Genomic DNA, 16,891 nt, shown 5'->3' with positions numbered 1-16,891 from the left:
TCATTCTCAAAGAGCCTTTCCACGAAATGAAAACCGGAAAGGACCCAAAGGGCTCAAAGACGCGTGCAACGTACGTACAACAACTAACAAGAGCCACGCACATGCCTGGTGATGCACTGATGGTCTGATGCTCTCTCTTTTCCCCGCGCGCAGACGAGGCCACCACGCGCGCCAGCCCGTCAGCCATGGCCAACACATTTGGGTCCGGCGCCTCGGCGGGTCCGTGCGTGCCTGCGCTGCCACTACGGCCCCGCCCGGCAACGCGCTTCTTCGTTCCTGCGCCTGGGCCGCCGCGCTCACAGGCCGAGCAAATATAATGGACATGACAAGGCCGAGCTGCACATCTGTTTGTTTATTGGGCGAGGTGGAAATGAAAAGCCAACCACGACAATTCAGAGGTGTGTGACTGCTTGATAACTTGGTTGGCCATCTGCAACTTGAGAAGGAACGAGGATGAGGCGCTTATTGTACCCTCCACGGAATGTAAAAGACCCAGAAACACATCTTAACAGCAGATGCTGGAGAGCGGTGTGAGCCTGATTTTGCAGCAGTGTAAGCCTGATTTTGCAAGTCACCTCCACGAGGCGAATCACACATTGCTGCGAGGCAACGGCACCATCTCAGATCGAGTTCTTAACACCAGGAGAGACAATGTCACCATCTCAGGTCCCAACAGCAGGAGGAGGTTCGCACCGGAGAGAGAGGGAGCACTTCGGCTGAACAGAATGCACAAAATCGAACACCTCTGGGTAGGAAACAGCAGGGACTAAGGCAACCGGTTCTTTCTTTATAGTGTACTAGGGTTAAGGGAGGGGGAGATGGTGGTAGGACTACGACTGCACGCGCATTCTCTTTACATCGTTCTCCGGCACGTTCGCGTCCGCCCCGTTGCCGCGCGCGGTGCCTTCGCCTGATTTGGGAACCTGCACATGAGCACATAGAGGAACTTCAGTTCAGCAACATCAGCGAGTAATTTGTTTGGAATTAAACAGGTGGGAACTGAACTTACATTCTCATCAGGAACTATGGCGTATCTCTCTGACGGAGAGACCCAGACCTTGGCTGGAAAACATAGCGCATACACGTCAATGGCATGTCCGTAAAAGCATCTGCAGCTACTAGAGCACGATGTGATACAAACCTGCAAATGGAGCTGCTGCGGATGACTCTAACTTCTTGCAGCCAGAACCGTCTGGGCTTAAGGCGTCAATCAGCACAGGTGTATTCCTTCAGGATGGCACAGGTCGATAAATTGTTAGCACGGAAGAGCACATATAGATAGCAAATATAAGATATCGAGTTTCTTCCGGAAAAAAGAAAAAGATATTGAGCAAGTGAACTAGATGGGAACCACCTGTCAACTATTTCTCCATTGCCGAGCTGTCCACTAGTACCCCTTCCCCAGGAGAAAACGTTTTTCTTTTCGGAAAGGGCGAGTGTGTGTCTCCATCCACAAGCAACTTGGGAAATTTTCTGCAGAAACAGCAGTAATAAGCAGAAGTTGGCAATCTCCATTCACATGAATCAATGAACGACCATTAGTGTTGTGTCTGAGACTTTTTGTGATGCATGTACTACGCAGATCATTTAGTTGAGCACAAGTTCGGCATAAAACCCTCCCACAAACATGCCATACCTGTTCCTCTGGAAAATGAACCTGTACTGGTGAACAATGATCATCGTTGTTGCCAACTCCAACTTGTCCAAACTGCAGGCTCAAAATATGAAACACAATCAGTGTAAAAAATGATAGAAAAAAATCACATGGAGAAGTGAAAATAAAATACAATTGAGCTGGCACTCAAGCAAAGCTCAGTACCGAAATAGACCTGAGCACAACCTGTGACTAGAGTAGTAAAACAGGACAGGCTAAGTTCAGAACTTTAAACTAACCATTTTACATTAAGTTATTTGAGTTGTAAGGATTGGCACACATTTGCTGACTGATAATGATAAGAGCTTCATAGGTATAAATGTATAATTGAATGTTCTTGATACCAGGTATAACCGAGCTCGATATGAGATAAATGACCAACTTTGTAGGGATATCCAATTTGCATTCCCCATTACCATTAAACAACAATAAATTGGAGTAAAGTGGTGAAAGACAATCTACCACTGGTCAATGGCTGCCAAGGAATTTAACAGACAACTCAAATGATAAGAGGGATAACCAAAGGGTTTAACACCTATGCTAGGGAGTTTTATCAAGAGATTGGATATAGCTTAAAGTTGTGACAATATATAGACTATGTTCCCTATAGTGGAGAACAATGGAGATTTTCCAAGCGATCTATCTTCAATCATATTCCTTGTAACAAGAACAATGTTCAAATTCTGAACTAAGTTTGTCAAGTTGACCGAGGGAAGGTTCAACTTGTTTTCAACTGTGTAGCAGAAGTTTTCAATCATCATGGAAACTTCATCGATAAAAGTATAATAGAATCTTGCTTGTGCAATTTGAATGAAAAAGCAATTATGGGGCACAAAAGGAAGTAGAGGCACTAAGAGAATGACCTTGTTCCACCCCCACCCATAAAGCTTTCCCTCTGATGTAAGTGCCATCGTATGCCTCCAACCACCTGAAATCTAAATCAGCAGAACACGTGTATTATAAACTTTTCTTCCAAAGCTCAGATAATAATTAAGATTTCAAGAAGACTTGACAACATGCTAATTTAGTCAGACAGGGAATTAAGTTTTTTGGGGGAGACTTCCTAATTATTTTGTATATAAAATAAAAGAACGTTTATACTACAGAGTACAGACAACATGTAAAAATTGCATTCTTCAAGTTTTCAGCATAAGTTATGTCTCTGACACTGTCTGCCTGTGCATAGCAGTGTCTTTCCAAAGCCCACAAAAGTGAAAACTAAATGTGTGATTGTATTAATCCTTCATGAAATCATGTCTGGGAATGTAGCTTACCTGGGATATAGTGCTATCTTTCAAAGCTTCAAGTTTATGTGGAACTAAATGATCTTCAAAATCACCATGTCCCAATTGACCATATTTGCTCCAACCGTAAGTGTACATTGTACCAGAGTCAGAAACAGTAATGGTATGGCGCCATCCACATGCAACAAGCACCATCTTCTCACCCTACAAAAAAGGCAAAACATAAGAATATAGAACAACCTGGAACAACAGAAAGAGAAATAATAGTAAAAGGAAAATACGAGAACACAACCTAATGACCATATCCTTGTGAAAGTAACCCTAACTTATTGAAAGAATTAATAAGATCAAGCTGCAGGGAAAACTGGATTCTGAGATTAGTTTGTTTAGATTTGTTTCACATAGCGGGTGATAAATATCTGATTTACTAATAGCTGGTCTTAACTGCCATACATTTAAAAACGAGGAAAATAGAAAATACTCATTATAATAAGGAAAAACCTTTTCACTAACTATGGAGCCAATAAATCAGATATTTAACATCTACTATGTGCTTGGATGATGGCATACTAGTGCTTTACTTTGTCAGGACTGGAAAATATAATTGGTAGAAGTGCATGCTTATATTTGAAAGATAGATCATTTGGATAAAGTAGACAAGAACAAAGACCTCGGATTAATCAGCTGAACTCTATGTATTTTGATGGTTTCTATCGTGAAAAAAGATTAGCTTCCGAGGGTGGTTTTGGTTGAGGGATGTTTCAAGATGACAACATAGGTACATATTTACTTTCAAAAAACAACATAGGTACAGATAAGAAATGAGTAACTCACAGCTGAAGATATGCCCAGGTGACATATCTCATGGATCAAGTAAAGAATAACAAGTGTGTTTTGACTTGCAACAGGTCCAAGATGGAATGGTCAATTTTCATGCAGTTTTAAGTGCTGAAGGTGTTAGTAGACAATCAGTTGAGTTGACATGTTGATTTCAAACTAAAAGAGCGAGACAGTTGGATAATTTACCTCCACAGAAGATACTTTTTCCGGAAGCAGACGGTCATTACGGTCCCCAAGACCCAGGTTTCCATATCGACCCCAACCCCATCCATAGAGGTCACCGTCTTCAGTTACTGCAGCAGTATGTTCGGCACCGGCAGCAATCATTTTCACACAAACACCCTACAAATATAGGACCATAAGCACTTAACTGCATTGCACCGGACATTGACAAATGGTGATAGCTCTCCAGAAGGAACAAGATGTAATGGGTAAGGGCTGATGTTCACATCACCATTATTGGGGAACATAGTGACAGCACAGCTATGGTATATCTCATTATTATAGCTAGTGTATTGTTACACATCTAGGAAGATACGAATCTGACACTTCAACTCATAGTCGTGATTCACATAAACATGTTATGCGACTTAGTTCGCTGCATTGAACAAGTGTCGAAGTGCAATAAGGTAGTCCAAAAACTTTTCCTAGTATGATCTAGATCAATCTATATGAAGATTTTAGTGTCTCCTTTTTTTTACCTCAAAAGCCTGAATCTTCTGTGGGAGCAGCGAGTCTTCAGTAGTTCCAAGGCCTAGCTGTCCATTTTGGTTACGGCCCCAACTACAAATAAACAAATAAGGATCAGACAATAAAATAGGTGAACGCAAAACTCAGGTAGAGCAACAGAATACTATGATGTGAAACTTGACAAAAACTGATTATCAAACAATTTGTCAAACATGCTTAGCGGTTACTAACTGTCAGTAGCCGTCTAACCTCTGCACTTCTCCGGCCATGGTGACGGCGAGACAATGACTGTCCCCGCAGGCAATCTGCTTGATCTTGAGCCCCTGCAGCGCCTTGACCGGCTGGGGCGTGAAGACGTCGGTGGAGTTGCCATGGCCCAGCCTCCCGAAGTCCCCCCACCCCCAGCTGTAGACCTGCAGCTCCTCCTCGGAGTAGGCGGTGGTGTGGTCGGCGCCGCAGATGACCGACGTGATCCCGGGCGCGTCAAAGCCGCTCAGCACCGTGGGCACGAGCCGGTCCTCGGCGTCGCCGTGCCCGAGCTGCCCGTCCTCGCCCCTGCCCCACGAGCACAGCGCATTGCCCGCTGGCAAGCAGACACGGGGGGTAAAAAAAGCAGAGAAGCACGGCCACTTGTCAGCGGAAAGCGCAATCAACCACCACAGCCGTACTCGACGAAATGCGTAGGCTTACTGAGGAGCGCGACGGAGTGGCTGGCGCCGGCGGAGACGAGCACGACGGCCTGCGGCGGCGCGTCGGGGGCGGCCATGACCGAGTCCATCTCCTCGACTGGGCCGCGGCGCCCGACAGCCACCAACCAGCACGCGGCTAGCCGCCAATCGAACGAGCGGACGAGACGGGGAGCGGCGAGCGCGGGGAGGAAGCGACGGGAGAGCCGGCGGCCGGGGTGGGGTGCGCGACCGAGACGCGCGGGGGATTTAAGCGGGCGTGGGGGGGAGGGGAGGAAGGAAGACGGGCGGGGGCGCGGCGGGCGCGATGGGATGGGCGACCTGCCGTATTAATGGCTAGCGTACAAGCCCCCACGACACCCCCACACCCATGTGACGCCGCACGCTAATGCCGCCCGCCCCGGCGCCCGCGCCGCTACAGCATCAGCAAGCTCGCTCGAGCCGGTGGGGTTAAGCTCGCTGATTAGCGCGTCATTAAGGACGGGGAGGGTGGAGGTGGACGACGACGACCCCGGTTTGCCACTGTCCCGTGCTCGCTCGCGGCCGCCCGTGTACGTCACCGACGCGCGGGGCCGGGGCAGTGCTGGCCCCGCTTGGCAGCGGGTGGGTGAGGATGGGGCGGGTGGTTTGGAGGAGGGGGGCGGCGGGAGAGGAGGGCCACTCGTTGTGCTCGCGGAGTGAAGAGACCAGAGCGCGCGACGTCGCCTTCGCCAACTTATCTGAGTTTTTAATTTGGGCGGGGACGACTCCGGCCGGGTGTTTCTCTTCAGAGAAAACGGCTCGCGATCGCATCGTTTCTCCGGCTGCCCGGCTGGGGCTTCCGTGCCCAGGAGGCCAGGACCGGGGACCTGGCTGGATCTCCCTCTCGATCTCATCATGGCTGATGGATCATGGATGCATTGTTCCCTTTGCATGGTGTCACGGTACCTCATCAGTCATCAGACTTCAAAGAAAAGGGCACCGAACTGTCATCATGGGCAATTGGGCATAGTGCACGAAACCTATCTTTAATACTTTGTGTGTCCCAAAATTATGGATCGTCTTAATTTTGTCCTAATTTAAACTTATTTAATTTTAATTAATTTTATAGAAAAATATCAACATCTATGATATTAAATAATACGCTGTCAAGATATATATCATGGTATATCTAATGAAGATGTTTTAGATCTTTGTGCATTTTTTAAAACTTAGTAAATTTTTTTTGAATTAGGACAAAGTAAAAAAATGACTTACAATTTGGAACGGAGGGAGGACAAAGCACGGTATAGAGTATAATATTTTTTGTTTAAAACATCTTAAAACATATGTCAATCCTGGCCAACAAAGGAGTTTATGATGCCCTAATACCTGGTCAAAAAATATATATACAGATGTAGCATAAAACCTCCAATCTTAAATGAAAAATAGCTATACGGTCCACAACCGATGTCCTAATACAATAAATGAAACTATGCCTTTAACTATAAATGAAACAAATGGCCCGTGCATAAAACCTACCCAATCCAAAGTAGAGTTGGAAAGAATATATAAATAGATAAGACTAATTCTTGTTTAATATGTCTTAAAACCTACCTCCAGTACGTCATGGAAAAAAAGAACTTCAGATGTCCTAAAACTTTGTCCAAAACAAAAAAAAGACACTTGTAGCATAAAAACTTCCGATAGTAATTCATAACAATACCCGATCTATAACATATATACTAATATAATAAATTTAAGTACCCTTTAGAAAAAAATATGCAATGTTATGAAAAAGGTGCAATACAAGTGAATTAGACCATACCCTAGTCGCACTTTACAGTAAAAGAAATACTGGTTATTTGTAACTTTTCACCGTCAGCGTTTTTAACTAGCACAATAGTAGTTTCTATTAAATATATATATATATATATAAATCCAATAGATTTATAAGTTTAGAGAAATTTTAGAATGATTGGAAAAATGAGAGCCGTCCATCCTAAGAAATCTTGCGGTGGAAACAAAAGAAATACCTTGAAATACCTAAAGAGAACTACCAAATTGATAGGATCAAATATAAATAGTAGTCCTTAAATTTATTTTTAAATTATTTTTTGAGCAAACGGTGAAAATAAAGCAAGTACCTTGAAGTAACAACGAGTACCGATTAGCACTTTTAAACCACTGGAAAAGAGCTTGTAAGTTTATTATCGACAGTTCTAAAGATAAACCTGAACATTAGGATTTAGGAATTAGCTTAGTGTCTCTTAGCAATCTTTGATGCTTGATCTAGGATTCTTCGGGAGCGAAATGCTGCGTGGTACTGAAGAACAAGAATCGGGGCAATAGCTTACCATCCATCGGATGATCGGACAAGAAGATGAGAGCACGTGTTCCAGCATTGGTTGGCGGAGCTCCCAAGAACGCCACCCTGCTTACACTGTAGGAGATGTGCGTGAACGACTGTGGATGCGGACCCGTAGGTGCTTTGCTGGTCAACAGGATGAATGCGCGCACTCTCGCGACTCGCGGTTTAATTCCAACGGACAGGACAGACTACAGAGGGCCCTGTACAGGATGATTACGAAAGTCATACATGTGAATAGGACGACAAGGATGGCGGACCTTGACCAACCACTACGTAAGCCGTGTCCTTAGGAGACGTGGGTTTAGAGACACATGAGATGCAATTTTTTCGCGTATCTAAATTTACGTTTTTTATGATAAGTCACAGGAAATGCGGATTTTCCGCGTCTTCGAAGAGGGGAGCTGTAGAAGATGTTTTTGCTAACCCGCGTCTCTAATAGTCTGCGTTTTGCCAATCCGCGTTTCCGATGAGAGGGTCATTGGAGATGCGGGTTGGCAAAAATGCGTCTCCATGATGAATTAAAAAAATTAAAAAAAATAAAAAGGACACGAAATATATCTCATATACATCACAAATACACAGGTTTTATCCTTTATATACATCACAAATACTTTCACATGTATTTTAACATACACTTTGTTGTTCCTATGAATCACAATATAAAATATGGTACAAAGCATAGCTGGCAGAAAAATAGCAGCCCTAATAATACCACGGTACAAAGCAAAGCATAGCTTCGATTTACATTTCCTGCAACCAATCCAAAAAATGAGACACATCATATTGTCAATGTAGTACTCACATGCATGTGCATCTATACAAGAACTGATTGTTGAACCATTTGTTGCCTGCTATAGCACAAAGTTAATGCTATAGCAGGAAATATGATAGTACAAAGGAACTGGAAGTAGAAGGAAATATGATAGTACTAATAGCAGTTGCCTGCTATACCATTTGTTGCTTCAAATAGTTCCATTAATTAAGTTCCTCTCCCTAGTTCTTTGTAGAACTGATTGTTGAACTTCTAATCGAATGAAAATGCAATAGCTATAAAGGGGAGCTGCTGGCAAACAAGAGGGCATCTTTTCTATAAGCTAGCAGTGTTATTTATTTAGGAAAATGAATATTGCCCTATAATATACATCTTTTCAGATCTGAAGAGAACTTTATATGACAGATTGCTTAAAAATCTATACATAACTCATTGTATACCCGAGTACATGACTCTCAGCTAGTTTTGTGAACTTGTAGATAGCTCAATATTAAACTTTTAGTCAAACTAAAGGTTATTGAAGTTCACCTTAAAGTTGAACTGAAGTATTATAAAGGATGGCAGTTCTCGCTAACTCTATTCCTTTGTATTTTTTACCTAACCAAGAACAAAATTAACTCGATCAGATAGCAGCCATGTTCAAGTTGTCAAAACTGAAAAGAACTAGTAATGATGGAACTGTCAATTCATCCGCATGCCTAGTTCTGAACTGAAAAACTGAAAAGAACATTCAACTTAAGGCAAAGCATGGATATTACAAACAGAAAATCAGTAAACACTAATCTATTTCAAAACTATAAACACTAATCAGCATTTCAGTAATTTAATTTACTCAAATTTCAATTCCATGATTGCCAAGATATATACTCATAAGTCTTGGTAATTTAACAGTGATTGGAACTGGTAAAAATATAATCAAGTATCTGTAACTAGCTGGTAAAGTTCTTATAAAACATTGTGTTTTTTACCTTATCAAGTGATGAGATGGTAAACCACACTTGCTGCAAGGTGGCCATAGTTATAAATTTGCTGCCTGAAATTAAATTGAATTAGATCAGATATTTGCACAGCCACTTTAGTAAATAGAAATGATGGAAGTGTCAATTCACTCTACTGCATATATCTAGTTCAATTAAACTTTGCTCAAGTAAATTAGAGAATCCTTTGATCTTAAAGTGTCCTTTGAAAATTATTGAACTATTAAAGGCTGCCTGGAGGAAGAAATTCAGAATCTGAGCATAAATCATATATGACTTTAGTTGCATTCAGAACAAAGTAAAGAATCGCTGCTAGAATCCTTTAATCTTAAATTCTCCTTTGTAAATTCTCGAACTCAACAATAAATAAAAATCTGAGCAGAAATCATACAGGAGTTTTGTTTGGTTTAGAACAAAGTCAACCCACAACATCTACACAGTTAGTAGTTTTGTAACACTAGAGCTGTAGGTAAACAATGAAACACTAGTGCACTAGCATATAACAAAGGCACTAGCATACAACCTTCCAATAGGTTGTGTTTGAAAAATTAGGATAAATATACATCAAAGGGTGAGATTGGACTTGCCGTCCTCGAAATCCTCCAGGAGTTCCTGCTCGCGGTACGGGTCCTCGGGCTCCGGCTTGCGGTACTAGCCTTCAAGCTCCTCTTCGGGCTCCTCCTCGGTCACTCCGCGATCTTGGGCTGGGGTGGTGTGTGGAGGTGGTTCCGCGGCGGCGTGCGTGCGCAGGCACACGGGTGCGTGCGGCGTGCTGGCGTGCCCTGGGTGTGAGCGCGGCGCAGGAGTGTGGCTGGGGCCGCGTGTTGGGAGCTAGGGAGAGGGGCCAGGCGCAAGAGGTGGTGTGTGCCAGGGGGAAGCGCTGGCGCGGCGCGGGGGAGCCAGGCGCGGCAGGAGAGAGGAGGCAGGCGTGTGACCAGGAAAAGTAAGAAAGGAAGGGAGAAGGAAAAAGAAAAGGAGAAAAAGGGAGAGGGAAAAAAAGAGAAGAAGAAAAGAGAGAGATGGCGCGATTGTGGGGAGCGGTCGCGGGCACGCGCGGCGGTCTTCCGTCAGGCACACGGCGTGACTTGCGGAGAGGAAAAGGAAAAAAGGAATGGATGGCAGTCAGCTTTGGTGCTGGGATGGTGAATTCGTCGGGAAGTTGGAATTTTTGAGAGCTCACGCGGTGAAAGATTTTGAAAACGATTTTTAGCGAGTGATTTCAGTTGGTGAATTTTACGGGCGTTACAGGTTAGTACATCAACGACATACTGCTAGACAGAAAACCTCACGCACCTTGACATCCGTAGGGCCGATGAAGAAGAGGATCTGGATGCCCATGTCGAGAGGTGGCACGGCGTGGCAGGACCTCCGCGCCGGCCCCCGCAGCGCGTTCTCGGCGCTGGCCGCGGTTCGGAAGACGACCACCGCTGCAACGAAGTACCCGCAGAGCGTGACCGCCTCGATAGTGGTGCCGCCGCCGCTGGACGGCACAAGCGCGACGCACACCTCGTTGGCGCGCAGTCGAACAGGACGCACCGGCAGTGGAGGTTGGGCTCTACGCAATCGTTTGATGCTTGTAGATCTGAGAAAACTCACCATGGATTGGGAGGATTCAGATCTAGGAGTGAGGAGGGAGGAGGAGGAGAAGGGCAGGGGCGCTGAACTCACGTGGGTGGTGCAATGGGAAGTTGTCGCCGGCGAGGAGGGCCTCTAGCCTAGCTAGCGAGAACGGGAGGAGTGGGCGAGGAGCTCGGCGTGCGAGGAAGAGGGAAGAGAGAGGGAAGATGAAGAGATGAGAGAGCAAGACAGAGAGAGGGAGGAAGGGGGTGCGGGTGCGTTTGTGCGGACGCGAGGCAGCTTTCAATCAGGTTCCATAAAAATTTTGGATTCGAAATATACCCTACTGGTGACGCGTTTTGCTTATACACATCTCCTCTTATGCCCCACATAGGAGACGCGTGTTAACAAAACGTGTCTCCGATGATCGACACACTCATTGGAGGTGCGGGTTGTTAATATGTGTCTCCTATATAGGTACATAGGAGACGTGAGTTGTTTATGGGAGCTTTCAGCAGAGTTATAGGAAATAAGGATTATTAACACGCGTCTCCTATGATTTATTGGTGACGTGTTTTATTCCCGCATCTGTCTTCTTTGATAGTTTAGTTTAGTGAACCGTGCCCTAGTGAAGCCTCGCCCCACACACACTAATAATGCCCAGCAGTACACCAACAGTAGCGTAACGGCGAGCTTCAGAAGTACTCCACGTCACTTTCCAGTGTCAACGAGTGAACAGAAAGTGAGCTTATCACAAGATGCCAGCAGCTGAGCAGTAGCAGTGTTGCCTATGCCACACGATCGGCTAGCTACAGGCAAAGTTTAGGTGCAGGGATGTCAGGTCGATCATAAGTGCCAGCATGCATGCCATTCATTAATTCCTGTAATCTCTCCATCACAAAAATAACAAGCACAAACCCACGCAATGTCATTTTTCTATTACCGGAATGATGACGCGTGCAGAACGTCAGCACCATTCAGCACGCATGCAGAGCAGGCACACCATGACGTGTACGGTGTATCACGGCCTCAGCATCTCATGCTGCCTTTTATATCTTCGGGTTTTTTTTCAAAAGAAAACGAAACTATCTTACTGCGTTGGAAATTTTGGAAATATAGCTAAACGGAACATTTTTAGATTGCCTTAGTTGGGGTTGGTGGCCAAGCCGCTGTGCTGGTGAATTGGTGATCCTGCTCCTCTAGATCCCGTTTCCTGGAGAAGCTGCCTCCTGCAGGAGACGCCGAGAGCCTGGAGACAAGGCTCCGGTGTCTGGTGGCCTGCAGAACTGTAGCTGTAGCTCCATCATGTTTGACCAACTCATGTAGAGCAGTAGAGGTAGGGTCGTAGCCTCACATGGGGACTGGACTGCTATTGACCTCGACCATAAACTCCATCGTTTATTTCAGGCCATGGTTAGTTAACTCCAAAATTCCAACTTTGACACTATGTAAAAGGAAGATTCCCCATCATATCAAACTTGCGGTACATGCATGGAGTACTGAATGTAGACGAAATTGAAAACTAATTACACAGTTTTATTGTACTTTGCGAGACGAATCTTTTAAGCCTAATTAATCAATATTTGGACAATAATTCACAAATACAAACGAAACGCTACAGTGTTGCTACAGTAATTTTGGCACACTAAAGTTGGGCAACAAGGCCTCAGCCTCGCTGAATTTTGAAGCCTACGGAGTACTAGTAGTGTAGCGCTAGGCTGGATATTTCGGCTCCGACACGCATGAACAGCGATGGCATCGTCATTACGGAATCGTACCATCCAAACTCCATCCGCTTCAAGTCTTCACCTACTACTGCGTATAGCCAGCGTGTGCTGGTTGCCTGGCCTTTGGAGATCCATACGATGCGCACACGGCCCGGTCACCAACAGTTTCCCCTGTGCTGCTACACCTCACTCACAACATCTGGACCGATCGATCTCGACCGATCGTCGTTTTCCTTACCTTTTTCAATCTGAAAAACACTTCTCATCACTCAAATGCGCGAGGCATCTCGCTATTTAATTACTGCGCCGCGGAGTAGCGAGCACCGGTAGACCGGCCGATGGGGTAACGCGCCATCGCGTTACGATGAATGGTGCCTCTCACGTCCCGTTCCCCCGGCCCGCCGATCGATCCCGTGGATCGGCGTGTCCTGGCTGCCGGCCAGCAGTACCAATCAGCCAATCAAACGTCTCTGCCGCGTGGCCACGGCGGAAACGTGCGGTTAATCGTGGAGCTCAATCATGCCCGCCCCAAAGGTGACCACATGTGCGGCTGTACCGATGCCTGCCAGTCAGCCCAGTGTGCCACCGCCAGGCAGCCGCCTGGAACCTGGATCAGCCGGGCCGCCGCTGCAAGGACGGGACACGGAGCGGCAAGGTGACGCTGACCGATCATAGGACGATCCAGCCGAAGGATCGGACTATCGGAGCACTTGTCCCGATCCGACGGCAGCGGAGCACGGCGTCCAAGTCATTTTGGGTGGCGCGGCCGCCCGGGCGGGGGACACCTCGCTTGGTGATGAGTGGCAGACTGGCAGGGGTGGTTGGGTTGGGTGCGGCTGCGCCTGCCCATGCCGCCGTCCGCTTCGCGATCGGGACCGGACGCGCGTCGTGCTGGGCCGGAGCGGGAGGGGGACGCCGCATGCGTGCACCTCGTGCCCGGCACATGGACCCCCGGCACGTCCACATTCATAATTTCTTTTTTTTTTTGTTGGTCAGAGGCTACACTCGTAAGCCATAACTCACGCAAGCAGTCAAAGCGGCTTCCGATTTTCTTTTTTTGATAAGGAGCGGCTTCCGATTTGATGAGCGGCAGCGAGAATGCGAGTGAGATTGGGGCGGGCGCGTAGTCCTGTACATGTTCCTTGATGCCGTATTTCACTAGATTTTTGAAGTGTTGCAGCACCCACCCCAATTGACTTCTGATTCTAACCAAATCACTTAAAATTTGAAAGTGATTCATCTTTCAGGTCCATACAGTTCCAAAAGGCTTGGAAACTAAAAGTCTGTTGGAGAAACCCATGCATACGAACCATCGTGGAGTTTCGGCGAGACCCTGCCTCGCTAGCTTGGAAATAATAGGGTGGCATGCCAGGGAGAAAGTAGAGACCGAGAGGAGATGGCGAAATTGCATCGATTTGTACTTCTAATCTACTCCCTCCATTTGCTTTTGATAGGCATATTTACAAATTAAAAAAAATCTCTTTTGATAGTCTTATTTCAGTCTAATTATACATCCATTTAATACTTGTTTCGGGTCTTATGCGTGACTCTTCATTCTTCCAACCGAGATTGGCTACATGAGCATCAAGAAGTCTAGACTTTAATGGAACACTTATTTATGATGACTAGTTAATGTCATGATTAAATGGATGATAAGTAGAATGATAGGTAGGATTATTTTTCTTGGTCATTGTGCCATAAGAAAATAGTACTATTAAAAAGAATGGAGAGAGTATTGCGTACATACATGCAGTGTGTCCAATAATTCATTTATGTACTTTGGAATATGTACATGGAGCATGAGAATTGTTTTAAGGCAAGGTGTATGTCTCTATTGCTTATAAATATTTTATTTGATGAAAATTGATATCTAGGAAACTTGCTTTGCCCGTATCAATGCACAAAGCATGGATCTATATCAAGATAAAATCTAAAAAGAGAGGCCTCTTGTTTTAAGCCTAAGGCTAGAGCTCCCTCGTTTTGGAAACACAAGGTCTAGGAGGAGCATGGGATGTACATATTTTAGCAACGGGCAATGCTCCAGTGACCTTAGGGTTTGGAGTTACCTATGGTGTCATGGATATAGGGAACTCCGGGGGAGGTTGCCATCCCGGTGGAGGAGGTGGGGTAGGGGATGACCGTAGCGAGAGGCTTTGGTGCCAAGTGGGTCACACCTTGCGTCGGCAATAGTGGCTCCGACAGAGCTGAGAGGGAGGCGTGGGGGCTGGGGGTGTGTGCTCCACTAGTTCGCATCGGCCGCTATCATGGGGCAGCGGCGGCGCTGACGACGCCACCAGAGCCGGCTGGGATGCGGGGGTTCATGTGTGAGATGAGATGCGGGGAGAGGAATAAGATATGATGAGATGGGCCCACGTGGAATATATGTGGATGGGGTTCTCTCGTGTTAGTGTTAAATGGATAGGGTTCACCGTGTAGATGCCTCCAATATCAAAGCTAACATGAGAAGTTGTCTAAATAGACAACTATAAATATTGGGTACACATAGTAAAAAAAGATTGCTCCATGTATAAGAGGAGTATTTCGTAATGGTGTGGACATAAGATCAGTGGTATACTCGTATTTGCCGTGCAGTACAACTAATTGTGTATGCCGCTCCAGTTGCTGAGAAAACTACTCTATGCTTGCCTTGATAACGCTAACTTGGCGGTCCTTATGCCACCTAGAATTACTGGCCTTGTCCAAACCGTGATCAAGAACATTGGCAATGAGCTCCTTTGTGATAGTAGGGAAGCTATGGGCTAAATGCTCAAAATCTTCTGTTTCGATGACGTCAAACGGAACCTTTGAAGAGCTGAGAAACTCAAAGCAAGCCTCCTTTGAAGGCTGTCCCTGTCCGCTGCGGCAAGCAAATGTTGAGCCATCGCATACTCATCTTTCGGATCCATCTCTAGTAGTGCATCCGTGTAGATGAACGTAAGCAAAGCCCTGAACACCGGTGCCTCCATATCCTCTACACGTATGACTTTGGTGCCCTCTTTCGTCGGATCAAAGAGCTCTGCCCTAAAGACTGACGACTCGAAATTCAAGATCAGCACCCTCCTCGCTCGACAGGAGATCGCCAATATGCCGGTGCATGTCAGGATGGTGGAACCACCATGGATGGTGCTTCCTTGACAACAACATGTACATCCACCCTCACGGCGAAGCAGTCATCGATCAGATGCTCTGATCGCTCCAAGGTTTCTCTTCTCATGAACTTCTCATATCCAATAGACCTTTTTAATGCCGAGAAGCTGCTCATGGCGGGGGTACGGTTATAGGATGGCACCGGCTTTTGATCTTGATCCAGCAAACTGAATGTAGGCTGCGCAGCCACGGCCTCACCAGAATCATCAGCATCGACAAGAAGTAGAAAAAGAGAGAAGAAATCAGTGTTTGTTCGTCGGCACCCCTTGGGGTGTAGCTGATGTCCCACGTACGGCCTCCCACACGAAACGGGCATGATCTGAAGCAGGACACCGCACATGGGGTTCAAAGTTCTCGAGTACCCATCAATCTTCAGAACTTGAAAGCCTCTTACAGAGACGGCTGTTGCAGGGTCACCGCTATTAGCGGCCATGGTCGCTCGCTGGTGGGATGCCTGGCTAATGTCCGGCGAAGAGGAGAACAATATAGTTTTCTAAGCCGGGAAAGATGGTTTGTTCTTTTTCTCTCTTTATTATTATATGGAGAGGTCGGGACCCAAGAAAAAGGTAACAATGGCGTGTTTGATCTATTAATGCTAATAGTTCCAAAATTAGCAGGCGGAATAGACCTGCTAACTATAGAAGTACTAGTTCATTAGTTGGTTGGAGGATGCTAATATGTGCTAATAGTTCAAAACCAACTATACAACCAAGTGGATCCGAACACATTAACTACCTAACTATTGGTACAATTGGATTCAAATAAATGTGTTTGGTTTGTAGAATGGTAACATAAATGCAAATGGAATGGGATTGCGGTGCTTTCAATTACGGAATGAGCAATTGCACTTTTGTTTGGTTCAACTATGGTAACGTAATCAAATAATATGTTTACGGAGGGGAAGCGGTGGTAACAGGCTTGTATAGCGAGGGGATTTGATTACAACAGTAACCAATTACTGACAGGTGAAAACAAATAGCTGTAACACGATTCATTAGTATTCGTAATCCGATTGCGTTACATTTTTTCCAACCAATACATCTTCTTCGCCGTGGCGGTGTCACATGTTCCATTCATTTCAAATTGTGGAACAAAGGGCAAGGTAGTTGTTGCCGGTTCTGTTTTTTTAAGACACCCCCTTTTGTTAATCAACTTGGGGTATAGAGTTACGAATGCCTTCTAATGGTGATAGTAGCCAAACTTGTCTACTTAACTCACAATTTAACTCACAACAAACTAAGCTTCTAGCTAAATTATGAGTGTTTACA

At 45.6% G+C, this 16,891-nt stretch overlaps 2 protein-coding genes across 2 annotated transcripts; both read right to left on the bottom strand.

Moving 5' to 3' along the window:
* Window positions 1-482: 482 nt before the first annotated feature.
* Window positions 483-5,602, bottom strand: LOC101772083 (ultraviolet-B receptor UVR8). The gene is made up of 11 exons (XM_004975605.4): window positions 5,119-5,602; window positions 4,678-5,011; window positions 4,440-4,521; window positions 3,925-4,080; window positions 2,929-3,102; window positions 2,518-2,589; window positions 1,637-1,708; window positions 1,355-1,473; window positions 1,142-1,227; window positions 1,010-1,062; window positions 483-923 (listed from the first exon to the last, which is right to left on the bottom strand). Exons 1-11 carry the CDS (start codon window positions 5,204-5,206, stop codon window positions 831-833), a joined length of 1,329 nt encoding a protein of 442 aa, XP_004975662.1. The 5' UTR covers window positions 5,207-5,602; the 3' UTR covers window positions 483-830.
* Window positions 5,603-15,573: 9,971 nt separating this feature from the next.
* LOC101769290 lies at window positions 15,574-16,056 on the bottom strand. Its single transcript, XM_004977944.1, has one exon. It carries the CDS (start codon window positions 16,054-16,056, stop codon window positions 15,574-15,576), a length of 483 nt encoding a protein of 160 aa, XP_004978001.1.
* Between the last annotated feature and the right edge of the window lie 835 nt (window positions 16,057-16,891).

The sequence above is a fragment of the Setaria italica genome, chromosome VII (assembly GCF_000263155.2).
Source record: "Setaria italica strain Yugu1 chromosome VII, Setaria_italica_v2.0, whole genome shotgun sequence".
Lineage (NCBI taxonomy): Eukaryota > Viridiplantae > Streptophyta > Magnoliopsida > Poales > Poaceae > Setaria > Setaria italica.
This window is presented reverse-complemented; position numbering and strand designations above follow the sequence as displayed.